We start from the raw sequence: 18548 nt of genomic DNA, 5'->3' as shown, positions 1-18548 counted from the left end.
GGAAACAGTGAGTCTACACAAGGGACTGAAGACACAGTAAATGGTAACTATATGGGTAAAATATGTGACTTATTTTCTTAATCTAAATCTGTTCAAAAGACAAATTACCAAGTAAAATAAAAACAATGTAGCATGGGATTTATTATAACATAAGCAAATGTAAATAAACTGTGTGACCACACAACACTGGTCAGAAGGAAAGAAAGAAACTATTGAAATGTTCTGATATATAAAGTTGTACATTATCACTTGAAAGTAGATTGTGATAATTTCATTTAAAAAAATACTTCAATTAATCCAAGACAAGCCAAAAAGTGAAAAAAACATAACAAAGAATAAATGGGACAGGTAGAAAACTAATAGCAAAAAAAATGTAAATATAACCATGCCAATTATCACATTAAATGTAAATAGTCTAAATAACTCAATAAAAATACATATTAGTTTATTGGTTTAAAAACTAAAGTAGAAAAGGTAAGACCCAACAATATACAGCCTGTAAGAAAAGTACTTTATATACTACAACATGTATAAATCTCAAAATAACTATGACCAGTGAAAGAAGCCACACCAAAAAAGAGAAAGAGAGAGAGTATGACTCTATACAAAATTCTAAAAAATGCAAACTCCTCTACAGTGACAGAAAGCAGGTCAGTAGTTGCTTGGAGATAATTGCTGAGAGGTACAGGAAGGAGGGTATAAAACAGGGAAAGAGGAAGCTTTGGGGTGACCGGTATGCTCATTATCCTCATCATGGTGATGGTTCACAGGAGCACTCATATGTCAGAAGTTATCAAATATACACTGTGAATATGCACAGTTTATTATGTTGATTATACCTCAATAAAGCTGTTTCATTTTTAAAATCTGAACCTTATTTAAATACGTATGGGATACCAGGGACTCCTCCTACACTGCTGGTGGGAATGTAAGCTAGTTCACCATTGTAGAAAGCAATATGGAGGTTCCTCAAAAAACTAAAAATAGAAATACCACTTGACCCAGAAATTCCACTTCTAGGAATTTACCCAAAGAATATAATTTCTCACATTCAAAAAGACATATGCACCCCTATGTTTATTGCAGCACTATTTATAATAGCCAAGAAATGGAAGCAACGTAGGTGTCCATCAGTAGATGACTGGATAAAGAAGATGTGGTACATATACACAATGGAATATTATTCAGCCAAAAGAAAGAAACAAATCCTACCATTTGCAACAACACAGATGGAGATGGAGGATATTATGTTCAGTGAAATAAGCTAGGCAGAGAAAGGTAAGTATCAAATGATTTCCCTCCTTTGTGGAGTGTCACAATGAAGCAAAACTGAAGGAACAAAACAGCAGCAGCTCACAGACTCCAAGAAGGGACTAGCAGTTACCAAAAGGGAGGGGTGGGGGAGGGCAGGTGGGGAGAGAGGGAGAAGGGGACTGAGGGGTATTATGATTGACACATATGGTGTGGGGGAATCATGGGGGAGACAGTGTAGCACAGAGAAGGCAAATAGTGACTCTATGGCATATTACTGTACTGTTGGGCAGTGACTGCAATGGGATTTGGGGGGGACTTGATAACATGGGTGAATGTAGTAACCACAATGTTTTTTCATGTGAAACCTTCATAAGAGTGTATATAAATAATACCTCAATAAAAAATAATAATAATAAAGTGGAAATAAATAAATATATATATGGCATAACTTGGCAAATCTACTTTTTCAACTTTCAGTTTCATGAAATCTAAATACAGATGAATCATTTCAGATGAAAACTTAGTGTCCAAATCACTACATTTTTCAGTATAAAATATAAACTAGATTTTTGAAGACTTTGTAAAATGTCTTATTAATAACGTTTGGTATTGACTATATGTTGAAATAATAATTTTGTATATTGAGTTCAATAAAATGTATAATTAAAATTAATTTTACCTGCTTCTTTTTACATGTTTAACACAACTACTATGAAAAGTGAAATTAAAGACATGGCTCACATTATATTTCCATTGGACAGTGTTGCATCAGAAAGGAGGACATATTTGGAGTATACTGGAAACATTCATATTTCTGCCCAATAGTGAGTAGCCATCCTGTGCTAGACACAATTATGTCCCTGCCCCCACAGAAAAAAAATGTCCACATCTTAATCCCAAGAAACTGTAAATATGTTACCTTACATGGTAAAAGAGATTTTGTGGATGTGATTAAGTCATGGATCTTGAGATGAGATTATCCTGGATCATCTGGGTGAGCCAATATAAATACAAGGGTTCTTATAAGGGAGAAAAAAAGAGGAAGAAGAGTCAGTGTATGAGAAGACAGTAGGGGGACAGAAGCAGAGGGACAGAAGGAAATGTGACAACAGAAGCAGAGGACGGAGTGACATAATCACAAGCCAAGGAGTATAGCAACTTCTGGAAGCAGGAAAAGGCAATAAACTGATTATCCTGCAGTGGCTCCAGAAGAAACACATGTCTGCCAACATTGATTTTAGCTCCCTAAAGTGCATTTTGGATTTCTGACCTCCATAACTCTAAGATAGTAAGTTTGTTTTATTTTATTTTATTTCTATTGCTGTTACAGCAGCAATAGAAACTAATACAGATTTTGGTATTTGGAAGTGGGGTGCTGTTGTAGCAAATAACTTAAAATGTTGGAGTGATGTTGGCATTGAGTAATGATCAGAGGCTGAAAAACTATTAAGGAGCTGGATAAAAAAAGCCTAGGTTGCCTTGAACCTAGTGTTAGTAAAAATTTGGATATTAAGGACTCTGCTAGAGAGGACTCAGAATGAAGTAAAGAATCACTGTGGAGAAAACCTCTACTATATTAGAGAATACATAAATCATTGTGAGCAGATTGTTAGTAGAAGTATGGGGGTTAACCTGTTCAACATGCTTGTTTAAATACTGCTGGTGAGCACTATAAAAGAAATGAGGAACATCTCACTGGAAACTAGAAAACACAGGATCCTCATTACACAGCGGCAGAAAGCTTAGCTGAATTGTGTCCTGTAGTCACATGAAAAGCAAAACTTGTAAAACACGATCTTTGACATTTAGTTGAGGTAATTTGTCTAAGAAAAGTATCGAAGGTGCAGCCTGATTTCTCCTTGCTGCTTACCACAAAATGTGAGAGGAAAGAGAGAGACTGAGGGATGAGCTATGAAGCAAAAACCAGGGAAAAACTAGGAGATTCACTGTCAGGAAAATCTGCTCTGGAGAGAAAGCCAAGGGTGTGGCTGAACATCCTTTTGTTAGTGTCTATGAAGAATCAAAAGGTCAGAATATTCAATCACACAGAGGGCTCTGTGAGATCAGGTGTGTGACTCATAGATCCTCTCAGCCATCTCTGCAGAAGTCAGGAATAGAAATGGGATTATCTGAGAGAGAACCTCTTGCATAATGGACAGGAAACCCTTAAATTTCTTAAGAAAGTTATATCAGCAGAAACACCACCTACTTAGACTGAAGGGGACAGAAAGTATGCTAACAGACTACAAAAACTCCACAGGCCGGAAACAAACTGATGAAACTGCTCAACTATAAACACATGCTACTGTCGGTGACAAAGGAAGAATGACTCAAAGGAATGAGAAACGGGTCCAGAAAGCAGAATCAAAGACCACAGACAATTATTCCCAGGCCTTGAAACCCAGTGGAGTTTGCCTGCTGGATTTCAAACTTTCTTGGGACCAGTAACCCCTATCTTCTTTCCATTTCTTCCCTTATGAACAAGAATGTCTCTGACCAGCATCCTATACCTGTCCCACTATCATATATTAGACTATTTGTTCTCTAGTATCACAGATCCAGAGAGCGCAAGGAATGTTGCCCCAAACTGTACAATAACACACATAAGAGTCTCAAGCTTAACTGATTAAGATTATTTAGATAATGAAATAATGTTTCAACTAATGATATTAGATAAGATTTTAGACTCCACGCTGAGGCTCTAATGGGTTGAGACTTTTGGAGATATTGAGACATGTCGAGTATATTTTGCATGTGGGACAGAGATGAATCTTTAGGGGCCAAAGTGCAGCCTCTGTGGTAAGCAGAATAATATCTCTCTAAAGATGTCCATGTCCTACTTGCAAGAGCCTGTGAATATGGTACCTTACATGGCAAGAGGGACATTGGGATATAATTAAATTACAGATCATGAGGTGGAGAGATTATCCTGTATTATCCAGGTAAGCCAAATGTAACCATCAGGGTCCTTATAAAACAAAGCCCTCCCCAATCAAACTCCCATAATGAAGTTATTCTTCCCACCAAAACAGTTGACAACCCCTCCCCAATGCTAGAGTCCACCAGATATCCCAGAGGTACTTTCCAAAGCAAAGAACACCCAAGTTAGCAGAGTTCTAGCCCAGAAAGCCCACATTTGTGGAATAACTGAGTGAACAGTGAGTAAAGCAGGCAATAAGCCTCTCAGGGAGCACAACTGAGGAGATTTTAATTCAATTCAAAATATTTATCTATCACTTACTTTGTGCCAAGGACAATACTTTGTCCTAGAGATGTAGGGTATCTAGATAGGCATGACATCTGCCTTCGTGAAGCTCTCTGCTGAGCCAGGCTTCCAGAGCAACTCTGTTGACAAGATCTCAGCCATGGTGCTCAGATCAAGAATGGCATGGCTTCTCAACGGTAACTGGGCAGAACTTGCACAATGCAAAGAGAAAGTAATCCAGTCTGTATTCTCTGACCCATACCCAGCTTACATACTTCACCAACTCCTTAGGTAAAGTGGAAGTTAACATGTCCATAGTCATGATATATATTATTACATATATATGTAGATTTGTTACATACTATTAACAAGGCTTAAGTTATCTGCCCAGTAAATATGTAAATTGCATCCCATAATGTGGATCATTCTAAAATAATCCTTTTGCTATCTTTATAAAAGGCTGAGTTAAAAAAAAAAAAAAAAAAGGCTGGGTTAAAAGAACCCTTCCCAGGCACTTCATAAAGGAACATGCAGGCTGCCTGACTACGATATTACAAAACCACTAAGGTGACTACAGGCTGGGGTAATATTTACAGTAGTCAGCAAGTGCATGACCTCTCACACAGCAGGATAGACATTAACCATAAGTCATCGGTACATCCAAACCCATTCTGTCTACAGGGTCCAACATAACGTATCCCCGGCCTTTCTTCCCATTTACCCACCCCCCTTCAGCCATGCTAGACATCCTTCTGCTGGTTACTGCCTTAAGAACTTCATACACTCTATTTCTTCTGCCCAGAATGCTCTGAACTGTACCCCTACCTACGCCAGGTTTTCCATTCATTTTTCAAATCTCTGCTGACACATCACTTTTTTAGGGTAGCCTTTCCCTGACCAGCATCATCTCTCCACCCCAGTTAAATCAGATGATCTCCTTATACTATGCTTATTTGGCAGCTTCTATATCCCCTTCATTTTAAGTATAGCAAATATAATTTGATAATCTTTGTGTCATGACTGTTTCCCTCAGTGTATTTTAGAGCAGAAGCTGCAACCTATCTCATTCACTCTTACTGGTAACCCTACTCTCAGAACATTGCCTGGTACATAGTAGGAGTTTCATAACACTAACTAGTACTTACTGGGGACTTACTATGTATCAGGCACTGTTCTAACCACTTCAGTGAATGAGCTCCTCTAATCCTTGTAAAGACCCCATGAGGGAGGTACTATTATTTTAGATGAGGACACAGGCAGACGCAGGCTAAGCAACTGCCTGAAGTCTCAAAGCAGGGTAGGAATTTGACCCCAAGCACTCATGTTCTGGAGCCCATGCTTTTAAGGAGCACTATACTGCCTTCATGAACGCTGGTTGAAGATTTAATAAATTGTAGTGAAGTTTAGAGTGGGCGCAAACAAGTAAGCTGCGCCCCTCTAAGAGAACGCAGCCATAAAACATCCTCTGTGATCACAGTCTACCCATCAGGTGAAAGACGTAAGAGGTGTCTACCCATCAGATGATAAGAGAACAGGCGCAGGTATAGGTAAAGATACAGGCAATAGTTGAAGAAATATCCTGTAAAAATTATACAGCTGGCCAGTGGCTTTCAAGGACTTTGCCATTTCATTCCACCAAAATCCCTGGGAAATATTTCAGTGCCAGACCAAATATTTCACCACCATGCCCTCTAGTGCCCCCTCTCGCACCCTCCGAACACCCTCCAAATATCTGAACATCCTTGATATTTCTGAACATTCCTTGTGACAGTAACACAAGAAAAATAGCAGATATGACCCTCTGACAAATAATGGCAGGTGAACACTCCCCAGACAGACCCTCCTCCCCAAGCCCTGCCCCCATGCAGAGGAAGGGGGACCTTACCTTGAAACAAAAATGCTTTGCTGGCATTGTGCAGTCCAGACACCTGAGTAACTCCGAGGGTGGTATTCACAAGGTCAAGCTCAGTGATAATATCCATCTGAAGGTCAGGATCCATGCCAAAGCCCAGCACTGAAAATGAACAGAGTTGGCTTGGCTTAAACTGTTGACTGCTAGCAGCAATATGGAGCAGAAATTACAGCGGTTAAGAGTGGCAGGGAATATAAGGAAGCCAGTGGGGAGTGCGTGGGGGCTCAAAGAAGGTGGCTCTTTGCTCCATCACCAAAAATACTGTAGTTTCTTTGTCCGTTCCTTCCCCCCAACTCCCCACTCATTACAGATTGATAATCCCTTATACAAAACTCTCAGGGCCAAAAAATTTCACATTCAGAATGTATCATACATTAGAAAGGTAATATGGCCTATATAGTACACTTTTTTTTTATTAAGGTATCATTGATATACACTCTTATGATGGTTTCACATGGAAAACATTATGGTTACTACATTCACCCATATTATCAGGTCTCCCCAATACCCTACTGAAGTCAGTCTCCATCAGTGTAGTAAGATGCTAGAGTCACTACTTGTCTTCTCTGTGCTACACTGTCTTCCCCGTGATCCCACACACACCATGTGTACTAACCCTAATAATCCTCAATCCCCTTCTCCCTCCCTCCCCCACACACTGTCACCCACCCTTCCCCTTTGTTAACCGTAGTCCCTTCCTAGAGTCTGTGAATCTGTTGCTGTTTTGTTCCTTCAGTTTTGCTTTGTTCTTATACTCCACAAATGAGGGAAATCATGTGGTACTTGTCTTTCTCCGCCTGGCTTATTTCACTGAGCATAATACCCTCTAGCTCCATCCATGTTGCTGCAAATGGTAGGATTTGTTTTCTTCTTTTGGCTGAATAATATTCCATCGTGTATATGTCTATGTACTACATTTAATGTGACACCTTCAACCACATCCAAATGGTACCCCAAAATCAAATATAGTATTTCTGGAGCAAAATGTATAACATTTTCCTCTAATTGGCTAAAGAGAGACTATAAATAACTTCATATCAATTGAGATCAAGTTTTGCCACCAAGTTCAGTTAGGGTAGATTTTGCTGTCAGGTGAGTTATGAAGAACCCGATCTTTCTCGGATTTGGGGACTATGGATGCAGGATTGTGGCCCTAGTCTACCTGGTTTACACCGTGATGCAGAAGCAAAATCTGACACCACCACTACCAGTGGTGAAGAGCGCTCCTTATTAAGAGGCACAAGAAGAAGGCAATGGAGAGGGATCCTTTCCCTGCTGGAGAAAGGTGGCAGAGGATAGCCAAAACAGAGAATCCCCAGAAGGACAGATGTACATTGCCATCCAAGGGCATTCCTGAATGAGAAGTTAGATACCCTGACGACTCAGCTGCAGAACCTTAGCACAAAGCAACATGGCCCTGAGCTCTCTATTGCCTTGTCTGAGAAAGACAAATTTCTAAGGCTCTCTCACCCAGGTGGGTGTTTTGTAGAAAGATCCACTCATGACTGCAAAGTGACTTCCAATTATATATATTAATAAGGCTAGAGATCACTCTAAGGGACTGTGTTTAAGCCATTCATAAAGACTATGTCTATCCACACTTAGCATCTCAATAGTGCAATTCTGATTGCACAGTTGGAAATGTTTTAATCAGTAACAGCTGTCAACTCTGTCTGACGGTAATGCATTTGCTGAGGCACAATTTGGAAAGCTTGCATCCAATTTGTCCCAGGGAGACTGAGTGAACCTTCATCAGGACATCATGAACTATTACAGCCTTATCTGTCCTCCCACCTCACCTCTTGCCCTGCAGATTTGGGAAAGGAAATCTGCCCTGTCCTTACTTTCCTCCTGTGAGGAACAGGAACTGCTGCAGTGACCTAGGCTCTTGTCAACAGAAGGTGGGTCAGGGAAGACGCTGGGGGCCAAAGTCCATCATGGCCAAAGTAAAGGGTTAATTAAAGACACGGTGCATATAACTGCCTTCTCAGTTTTTGTCAGGCTTCCTCTTGTTCTCTGAAGTGTTCCCTTTCCAAATGCAGCCAGTAATGAGACCAGTTTACCCAAAGACAATTCTTCCTTCCATTCATTCTGCATTCATTCATTCATTCAGTACTTTTTCAACAGGCATTACTGAGTGCTTACTATGTAACAGACACATTGCTAGGCACAGATTATGTCCTCATTGGATACCCATTCCTGGGGAAGGGAGTAACCAAAATATAAATATACAAATCAGTAATATAATTTGAGATGGCAATAAATGCTATGCAGAAAATAGAACACAGAATATGGGGTAGAAAGCAATGTGGGTGGGGGCTTTAGAAAAGATGGTCAGGGAAGGTTCCTCTGAGCTAAAACTTGAAAGATTAGGAGTCAACAATGGAAAATCTGGAGGGAAAGCTTTCCAGGTTTAGAAAACAGCAAATGCAAACCAGAAATAAACTTGGTGTGTTCAAGGAATAGTGTGGCTGGAACAGAGTGGCCAAAGGGAGAGTGGTGGAAAATGAGGCCTAAAAGTAAGCATCACCTTGTGAACCACAAGAAGGAGATGGATATTATTCTAATTGCAACACGATGTCACTGGAGGGCTTGCAGGTGTGTGTTTAAGGAGAGGAGGACTGGGATACATTCTGATTTATTTCATGATCTCCCTTATGTTTCTATCCTACCTGCCCAACATTGTTCATCCTTCACACAGACTCATTTCACAAAGATGGATCGAGTGCCTACTCTGTGCAAAGAAGCACTGAGCTAATAGGCATCCATTGGCCCAAGTCACAGCATCATAAGCCTCTGGTTGAGACTGGGCGATGTTTTTCTTCAAGTGAGCTCAGATACCAGCAGTTCTGTGATCACCTTGAAAAGGCCAGAGAGGAACTAATATTTCAGTTTGATCTATAGTGTTCTACACCTATATGGCAGAAATTATATCAAGAGTGATCTCAGAGGACCTCCAAACTGGTCTTTCTCTGGCTAGGAATTTGGGAAGCTAGACACAAGAGGAAGGAAGCATCTCTGTGCCAGTGTCTTACCCAGAGCCTAAGGTATGGCAGGCCCTGAATTTAGAGCTGAGTTAATTGACGGATGAGTGAATGTGTGATCACTGCTGTGGGTACTACAACCCCAATATGCAATATGCATATCTGGGGATACCATAGGAGGACAGGATGGCATTTGGGCCAAGGACACTTTCTAAAGGAACTGTGTTTGACTGAATTGTTGGCTTCAAATCGTTGTCCCTTACATATCCACGCCCTCTGCTGGGGAGTTCTGCAGTTCCCTCCACTAGATTGGGAGTAACCTCCCTATCCCTGGACTTTGAGCCTGGCCATGTAATTGGTTTGCATTATGGGATATTAGTGAAGTTACACAAGCAGAGGCTGAAGTGTGCTTGTGTGGTGGGGCGTGTTCTCTTGTACATCTGCATCACAACGAGAAGAACATGGCCCTGCTAGTCCACTGGTTCAAGGACACTGAGACATGTGGAACAGACACCCTGCTGGAATTTGGACCATGCCCAGCCAAAACTAAAGGAGCCAACACCAAGCCAACATACCAACATGTGAACCAAAGTAAACATTGTTGTAAGCCACTGGGTAAGTTCCTTATGTAATATAATTCTGGCAGTTGTCGATCAACACAGGGCCTAGAGACGCACTGTGGCAGCCATTGTTCAGACCCCGTACCTCCCACCCTAGGAGCCCTGCAACTGGACAAGCCTAAAAGACATCCAAACAGATTCTGTAGAACTGGCAGAACACCCCAATGGTGCCCTTGGCCCCCAATCCCCAAATGAGAACACAGTACTCTCATTCCAGGAAGTATCATGGTGACAACACTAAACTAAGAGCCAGTCCTTTCTCTGTCCCCAATAATTCTGTGCCCTTGGAAAAATCACTTCACTTCCCTGAGCCTCAGTTCCCTCATCTGTAAAACGGGGATGGGAACACCTGCCTCCCAGCTTCATGAGGTTTCAATGAGCACTCTTAGCCCATAAATGGTACCCAGCTGGCATTTGCTGTGTCTCTGCATAAGACCAGCCCTCCAGAACATCCCAGCTCTCTGATCTGCAACTCAACTAGAATTGCAAAAGTACAGGTGGCCCCCTTCCTCCAAACCCCGCCACATGACCAACTAACACAGAGGGTTTCTCACTCTTGACAGTGCTTTGTGAAATCTATATATCAAATCTATATTAACTCCTCCCTCTTATAACCCACAGTGAAGGGGCTTCCCGGGCTTTATGATGACTACTGGTGCGGTTATGAAAACATCCCATAAAAGCAGAATAAGAGAAATCAATTAGCTTTCAGGTAGTTTTTTTTTCTCTCCCTTTAATTGGTCCCCTTCTGGATGACAGTGGTTCATGCTAATAACAGGATGTGTAAAAGACAGAACTTTGTACACTCCCTAGGGAATCAAAAAATCTATTAATAAAAGAGCACTTCCATGGCCTCTTCTGAACTCTACGTAGTATGAGAGTTGGCTCCATAAAAATAATACTTTTATTTGGATGTTTCTGCTTCTTGTCCAAGCATGGAGCTCCTACCCTTTCCAAGGAACTCTATTAAAGTTTTCTACTTTGGCCATAACTGCTCAACAAATGGCTAAAGCTGGAATTAAGCAGGATAAAAAGCTTCTGGGGAAGGAATATTTTTTAAGACCTGAAAGGCAGTATGTCAATGTCACAAAGGCACTTCAGGCCTGGCTCTGGGATTCAGAACCTCCATCCTAATCTACCAGGACACCTGCTGCTGCTAGCCACTCCTCAGTCCTGCCTGGGTGCAAAGCCCACTCAGTCTACCATCAGGGTCCCAGGTCTTAGCTCCCCAGCAAATCCTCCTGGGTCCAGCTCACTTCAAAACTAATCCAGCTCATTGTCCATGATGGCAGCTGTCTTCCCCTTGTCCATGCAAAGGAATATGACACTGGAGAAATGCTCCAAGACCTCATTTAACAGAAGGATTTCACAACCACTTGATAAGATTTGGTCTCCTGGACTCCTACAAAAGCAATAGCCTTAAAGATTATGCTGTATGTCTGTGCCAAATCAGTCAATATTGCTCATGATCCCTGGAGGCTGGGGGCTCTGTTCACAGCTCTCTTATTCAATTCATAGATAATGGACAGCCTGGGAGGTGCTTCTAATAGGAAAGCTCTCCTTTCCAGCAGGTGGTAGCAAAAGACATTCACCTGACCCCAGGGGCTCCCTCCATCCCTGCCCTGGTGACCTAAACAAGCTGGAAAGCCATGGGGAAGTAATCATTGAGTTTTCTGTTATTCACACTTCCAAGTCATTGGAGAAAACCCATGGATATAATATGTTATTACTGTTATTATTGCAGCCTTCTAAATTTTCAATATTAGTAATATAACTGGAAAGCCCAGAATTGTATTTCACCCAGAAGTAACAAGAACTGGAGAACAGCACCTCCTATGTTGACTCCACTTCATCCTCTAAAACAAGTTCTCTGAAGCAGCTTCCTGTGACACCTATCATCAGATCTTTTCATATGTAACTACTACTGCACTGCAGTGCTGCTTTAATTAAAACGTGCCTGATATCATCTATTCATTTCCATTAAAAGGCGGTGATATCTGAGCAGCTCACTAAATGAACCACATGCTCATTCCATCTTGGACTCTTAACAACCCAGACAACAATTGTCCCACTTGACAAATAAACTTTCCAAGCAGCTGTTTGGATCCTGATAAAACTAATCACGTGCCAGCCCCTGCCACCTAAGAGGATGGATGTGTGATTCAGGAAAGATTTCTTTGGCAAAATCAAAGAGACTGCCCCCAGAAAGCTGCTGACCGTGCCCCTGGGAGCTACAAGAAATTGTAAATACAAGAATTGAGATATAATTCCCTGCTGTCTCTCTGATTCTTCTGATAATTTTTGTAGAAGAAATTATGTAGCCTCTGATGTTCAAGTAGTGCCAAGTGGCACAGTAAAGGTAAGCTCCCTAAGCAACTGCCACAACCCGTGGAGCTCTCCCTTCCACACTTCGCTGCCTTAAGACAGCCTGTGCCCTCTGCCTGGAATGCTTTCCCTACTTTGTCCACCTGGAGAAGTCCCTACAAAGCCTTCAAGACACAACTCTCAAATGTCACCTCCTGATTAAAGCCTTCCCTGACCACCAACCATCCCTCCCCAGGATTCATTCCTATGGCTCCTCCTCTGTATTTCCTTAACATGAACTCCTTATAATAATCCCACCCCACCTACTCCCAATCAAGATGTAGAATATAGAATAAAAATGGTTTTCCAGTTTCTAAGTCCTCAGCCAAGCTCTGAGTTCTTGGAAATCAAAGACCAAATTGTTTCCTCTTTGCATAAGCAATCCTGGCAACCAGCAAGTCACTCAACTGCTTGTTGAATCAATACATACATGAAAGAATCTTCCTACAACAGAATTCTCACAAGATTTAAAGAGTCTTGGTGTGGAGAAGGGGAAAAGACCGAGTTCTTAAAGATGACAAGCAATGTGCCCTGTAGATTCAGTCCACTCCCGGATGGAGGTACTTTTGCCGACTTTTCAAAGAAGCAAAGAGAACAAAGGATTTAGGTATATTCGGTAGTGATGTGCACTTGAGGATGTGTAATGACCGATGGGCTGCGCCTCTCCCATCTAGTTTCTCTGTCTTCTGTTCCTCGGTAAGATGCCCACCAGCACCAGATTCTCTGCGCTGGGCTGGTAGCCCATATTCTGCGCTAGCCTCGCCCGTCCCTATCTTCAGGGGGCGCGTTTCTTTTACTGTGTTCTTGCTTTCAAAAGACTAATCCACCCCTCTAGGCCTGAACTCAAGAAGCTAGTGTTCTAAGCTGGACTGAGCCTTGGTGCTTCCGAAGCCTGGGAAGCTCGGATGAAGACAGGAGGCGGATGGGGATCCCCCTAGTCCCTAAAGTAGTCCACACCCGTCGCTCTTGCATTAAGCAAAGGGAAAGCTGCTGCCCTCTCAGTCCTGGCGAAATGCGATGGGCCAACAGCAAGCTCCGAGACTCCCAACTCAGGTATCCTCGGGAGGACTAACTGCCAAAGGGGGTGCCTGGGGCGCAAGCGGAGGGAACTTTTGAGCGAAGGCCCAGCCCCCCGCCCAGCCCTCTCCGGATAAACTTGCTGCCTAGCCTGGGAAGGAGGCTATGCCTCCAGAGAAGAAAACAGAGTGGTAAACGACGAAAAAAAAGGGGAAGGGAATGACTGCTCCGCACTTCTGGGGTGCGAAGTTGGCGGCGCGTGCCGAGGGTGGCTAGCATAGGAATAAAAACTCGCGGCACTCCCACCCCCAGCCCCCTTCGCAGAGCCGTATTTTTGCCCATTTCCTACTCCGCCCCACCCATCCCCACCTTCCCGCACCTACCAGCCCCTAGGAGAAGGGGGCTGAGAGCGGGTCTCCAAACCCCAGGGACGTGGGGACTCGGGGCGAGCGGAAGCTGAGGGACGGAGGTGCGCTTTGAGTCCTCACAACTGCATCTCTGGAAGCAGAGCGAGGTGGGGACTTCAGAAAAGCACGCCAATTATCCTCGGCCTCTTTCCACAGCCCCCAAACTGCAATTACAGCAAAGGAAAACTGGTCGGGCGCTGGGGAAAATCTCCCGGGATTGTCTCCACCGTTCCCATTCCCCTGAATAACTGTTCGCCCAGCCGCAGGGGGCTGCGGGAGGGAGGGGAGAATACTCCTGGAGTTCCCCCTGCGGAGAGAGTCCTGAGGGGACGAAAAGAGCCCGCGGAATCCCGGGGACCGCCCGCAGCCCTCACCCCGCGCCGTGCCCTCCGGGGCCCGGCCGCGCCCGCTGGCCGGAAGCGCTCTCGCTGCGGGTGCGACTCCCGCGGCTAACCCTTCCCCGCCCGGCGGGGCGCAGGGAGAGCGGCTTCCACCACGCCTTCCAAGTTCGGGGATGTGGGGCTCGCGGGCCCGCCCTGCTGTGGGTTCGACCCGGAAGCCGGTTACTAGCAGCAGGAGGGTGGGCCGGCCTCGGCCGTGCCCCTCACTCCAGTGTCCGCGAGGCCGTGTCCCCGGGGAAGGGGCCCCCCATCTGGGGCATCTTCCAGCCTGAGTTCCACTCCTCACCCTTTCACCTGGAGCAGGGCAGAGAAATTCGAGGGACCCATCCACGTTGCACCGCCCTTCCCCGCACCAGCGCGGAGCTCGGCTCTTGGTCTCCCAACGCCGGGTGTAGGCACTGAGCACAGAGACCGGGCTCCCCGTTTTCCCTGGATCCCTCCGACCGCCCCAGCCGTGCTTACCTGTCCTGGCGGTGCACACACACAACCACACAACTAAAATCACATCCTTCGGCATCGCTCCCGAGGGTCCCCACCAAACGGGGCGCACGAAAGCCAAGAGGAAACAAATGCGCCTCGATGTCCAGGAGCGCCGGGCTCAGAGCGGCCAAACTTGCAGGCGGGCGGCGGAGGGGGTGGCTCAGCAGCGCCGGGTGCTGCGCTCGGGGATCGCGCCCGGGAAGGCGGCCCGGCCGCCCCGCCCCCAACCCGCCCCCCACCGCGGGCGGCTGCGGCTCCCGGCTCGCGTCCTCGGAGCTGGGGCGGGAGCGCCGGGCTCGGCCACTCCAGCAGGTTGCGCTCGGCAATCGGGTCTGGTTCTTCTGTTTCGCCCGCGGAGCTGCAAGGACCTGGGCGGCAGCCGCTACTACCGGAGCACGGGAGCTGGAGTCCCGGGACCCGCGGCCGAAAGGGAGAAGCGGGAGGCGCAAGGCGCCCGCTCGGCTTCACGCGCTCCAGCCTCGCCGAGCTAGCCAGGCCACTGTCGCCGTCGCCGCCTCGGTGTCGTGGAGGGGGCTGCCGAAGTTGCCACAGTTCATCCCGGCCGAGAGCAAGAACCGCGGAGCTCTCACGGGCGGGCTTTTTTCCTGGGGGAACCGGGACCGAGGCGGCGCCACGGAGCGCGCCCAGCCCTTCCCCGGAAAACAATTACTCGGGATTTGCTCTGGCAACTAGGTGGGGAGGAGCGAGTAGGGAGCTCGGGGGAATGATTGCTAAGTCCTGGCTCAACACCTGGCTCAACACCTGGCTCCGGTGGGCCCCTCTGACTGGGTACACGCTTTGGGGTGCATGGAGAGGGTGCTAAGGCAAGGGGTACAGAAGAAGGGTCTCTAAGCTGAAGCGAGCTACAGTGGGGGTTTAGGGCGTCTATTTGCAAATCTTCCGGTTCTGCAGGGCAAATGCTGCCACATAGGGGAAATTTCTAATCATTTTTTTTCTTGGTGACTTTCTGGATGCTTTTTCAGAAGCCCTACTCTCCTTTCATAGTCACATTTTGGTTTCTCCAGCAGTTTCTTTGGGACCCTCCCTCCACCAGAACACCTTTCCCTGAAGAGAAAAGCTGGGCTTTGTTTTCGGGCCAGAGGAAAGTCCTCCCCAATCCATGTGACTGCCTTCCTGACCCAGGCCTTCCCTATAAAGATCTTCCAGGTTTGTCACCCTGCTATCCAGGAATGTTATTTATAACTAGGAGGCAGAGTCATGAAATCTGAGATGACAGCACCACTGATTTATACCATGTGAGCCCCACATGATTTAGAGCTCCCCAGCTTGCTTACCCTAGGCCCTTCTCTCTGAGCCCACCCCACCCCTTTGATATGGCCTGGATCCTAGAGGAGGAAAAGGAAACTTCTCCAAACAGCCCTCCCTCGTTTCCTGGGAACCAATTCCCACTCTTCACTAATAAAGATCTGTGCTTCTTCCTTCTTGTACCCCCTCTCACTTCCCATATTCCTCATCCCTGCACAACTACAGCCCCCTAGCCCCACGGAAGCCCACCAAAGTAGCACAGCTCATAAAGAGAGAAGATTTTATCTTCATGCTCTTCTGACCTCTGCCCTATTTTTCTGTATGCAAGCCACTGTCCCACTTGGCCTTTTACATTGTGGTCCCTCTGCAGATAGGAAAAGGAAGTGAACAAGCAGGTAACTTTGAGCTCCTGGCAGCTGAGGTAGAAGGAGGGGACCAGGAAGGCTGATGTGCACTCCAGAAGCTGAGTAGAAAGATTAGAGGTAAACTGATGTCAAGGCTAAACTGATTTTCCAAATTTTCTGGGATTCAACTCAAGCCCAGAGGGCATCTGTCTGCCTTGCTGATGCATTTTCATTACAGAGTCGGGACTTTTTCCTTCTGGCTATAACATGTAACACCTAAAGCTAACATTAAAATCACAAATCTTGTGGAAAACAGGATTCCTGGCTTGGCCTGTGAACAAGGACACCCATGAGTTAAGTGTGTTGTGAGAACCCTACCCATCTTTTCTCTGGAGCAGCCTCGAGTGGCTGTGAACTGTTGTTTCAAAAGCCCTTTTCTTGCTCTCAGAAACCCCCGAATCCCTAGAAGTCACAGTGACCCCCCAAAAAAAGAAAAGGAGACCTGGGTGAGGCCTTTAGAGCTCTCTATTTTAAAGTTGCTGTGTAATGAGTTGGTCCTGTGGGCTGAAGCTTTTAGTGTTCCATTAAAAAATAAAGCAAGACATATGTTCTGTCAAAGCTCTGCAACATCACATCCATTAACAGTAACAAGAGTTAATCTCAACAAGGTCATAAATCTTCCTAGATAACTAACTACTTCAATCTCCTATAAGTGCATTTCTTGAGTGGGGACTTGGAGTGTGCAGACCTGTTAGGCTAAGGTAACCTTCACAGAATAGGCCCAGCAAATTTCTGTAGTGGCAACGAAGGGACCACATGGCTGTGTATGTGCTTGACACTGTGGTATTTCCATGGGACCTGTGCTCAGTGGAGGAAGTGATGAGACTTGGCTAGGCCGGTGCCATATCCCAAGTCTTCCCTGTCCTTCTGAACGGCCTTCCTCCGCGGCTTCTCCAGGAACCAAGATCTTCCTTTGATCACCCCTCTGCCTCTCCTTCCTGATGCCTAAATGTTGGTGAGCCTCAGACCTCAGCCTTCTTCTCTTCCAGCCACGCTTACCTGTGCTCTTAACCAGCCTCAGGGCTTTCAGTGCTGTCTATACATGGACGATTCTCAACTATGTATCCCCAGCCTGTCTCTTCTTTGAACCCCAGGCTTACATAACCAACTATTAGGCATCTTAAATGTAATATGACCACATCATCAAAACTGGAAACACTTGTGCTTCAAATGACACCATAAGAAGTGAAAATACAACCCACAGAATGGAGAAAATAATTGGCAACTCATATATCTGATTGAGATTTATATCTATTAAACTATTATACCTCAATAGTAAAAGTCAAATAACCCAATTAAAAATGGGCAAACAACCAGTAAATGCATGGAAATACACTTAACATCATTAGCCATCTAGGAAATGCAGATCAAACTACGATGAGCTATCACTTCACACCTACTAGGATAGCTAAAATCAAAAAGACAGATAATTAATAAATGTTGACAGGGAAGTGGAGAAATTTGAATCCTTGTACACTGCTGGTGGGAATGTAAAATGGCTCTTCAAACAGTTAAACATAAAGATATCATATGATCCAGCAATTCTACTCCTAGGTACATACACAAGATAAATGAAAGCATATGTCCACACTTGAAGTTGTACACAAATGTTCATAATAGACAAAAAAAGGAGAAACAGCCCAAATTTATTTATATGGTGAATGGATAAATAAATATACTTGGATATTATTCAATAATACAGAGAAATGAAGTACTCATGCATACTACAACACAGATGAACACTGGAAACATTATACTGGATGGAAGAAGCCAGTCACAAAGGACCACATATCATATGAGTCCATTTATATAAAATATACAAAATGGGCAAGTCTACAGGGACAGAAAGTAGAGCAGTGGTAGCCCAGGGCTGGGGGGAAGGAAAGGAAGGATTGGCAGGTAACAGCTAAGCAGCACAAGGTTTATTTTGGGGGTAATAAAAATTTTCTATAAAGTTTATTGTGGTGACGGATGCAGAACTCTCACAGATATCTACAATACACTAAAAGCCATTGAACCATACACTTTTAAGTGGGTGAATTGTATAGCACAGGAATTGCACCTCAATAAAGCTGTTTTTCAAAAAAACTTTTCATGATCATGAAAAAAAAATTATAATTCGGCCAAATGAGGACTTTGGATTTTCCCCTCCTCCCAAACCTGCTTCCTGCTGCCTTCCAAGGAGACAACACCAGCCTTCCCCAGGCACCCCAACCAAATAACCTGAGGCCATC

The 18548-nt window shown here is 44.9% G+C and overlaps 1 protein-coding gene across 2 annotated transcripts in view; it reads right to left on the bottom strand.

Moving 5' to 3' along the window:
* The window catches only part of NELL1 (neural EGFL like 1), an 865070-nt gene extending 850247 nt beyond the window's left edge, over positions 1-14823 (bottom strand). The window contains exons 1-2 of one of the 2 annotated variants that reach the window (XM_037027141.2): positions 14627-14823; positions 6345-6473 (exon numbers count right to left, since the gene is read on the bottom strand). In XM_037027141.2, the coding sequence (XP_036883036.2) occupies positions 6345-6473; positions 14627-14681 (184 nt within the window). In that variant the 5' untranslated portion in view covers positions 14682-14823. The remainder of the gene's footprint in view (positions 1-6344; positions 6474-14626) is intronic. The other variant, XM_073216324.1, reaches the window with a different exon arrangement.
* Positions 14824-18548: the final 3725 nt, after the last annotated feature.

This window comes from Manis javanica, chromosome 11 (assembly GCF_040802235.1).
Source record: "Manis javanica isolate MJ-LG chromosome 11, MJ_LKY, whole genome shotgun sequence".
NCBI lineage: Eukaryota > Metazoa > Chordata > Mammalia > Pholidota > Manidae > Manis > Manis javanica.
This window is presented reverse-complemented; position numbering and strand designations above follow the sequence as displayed.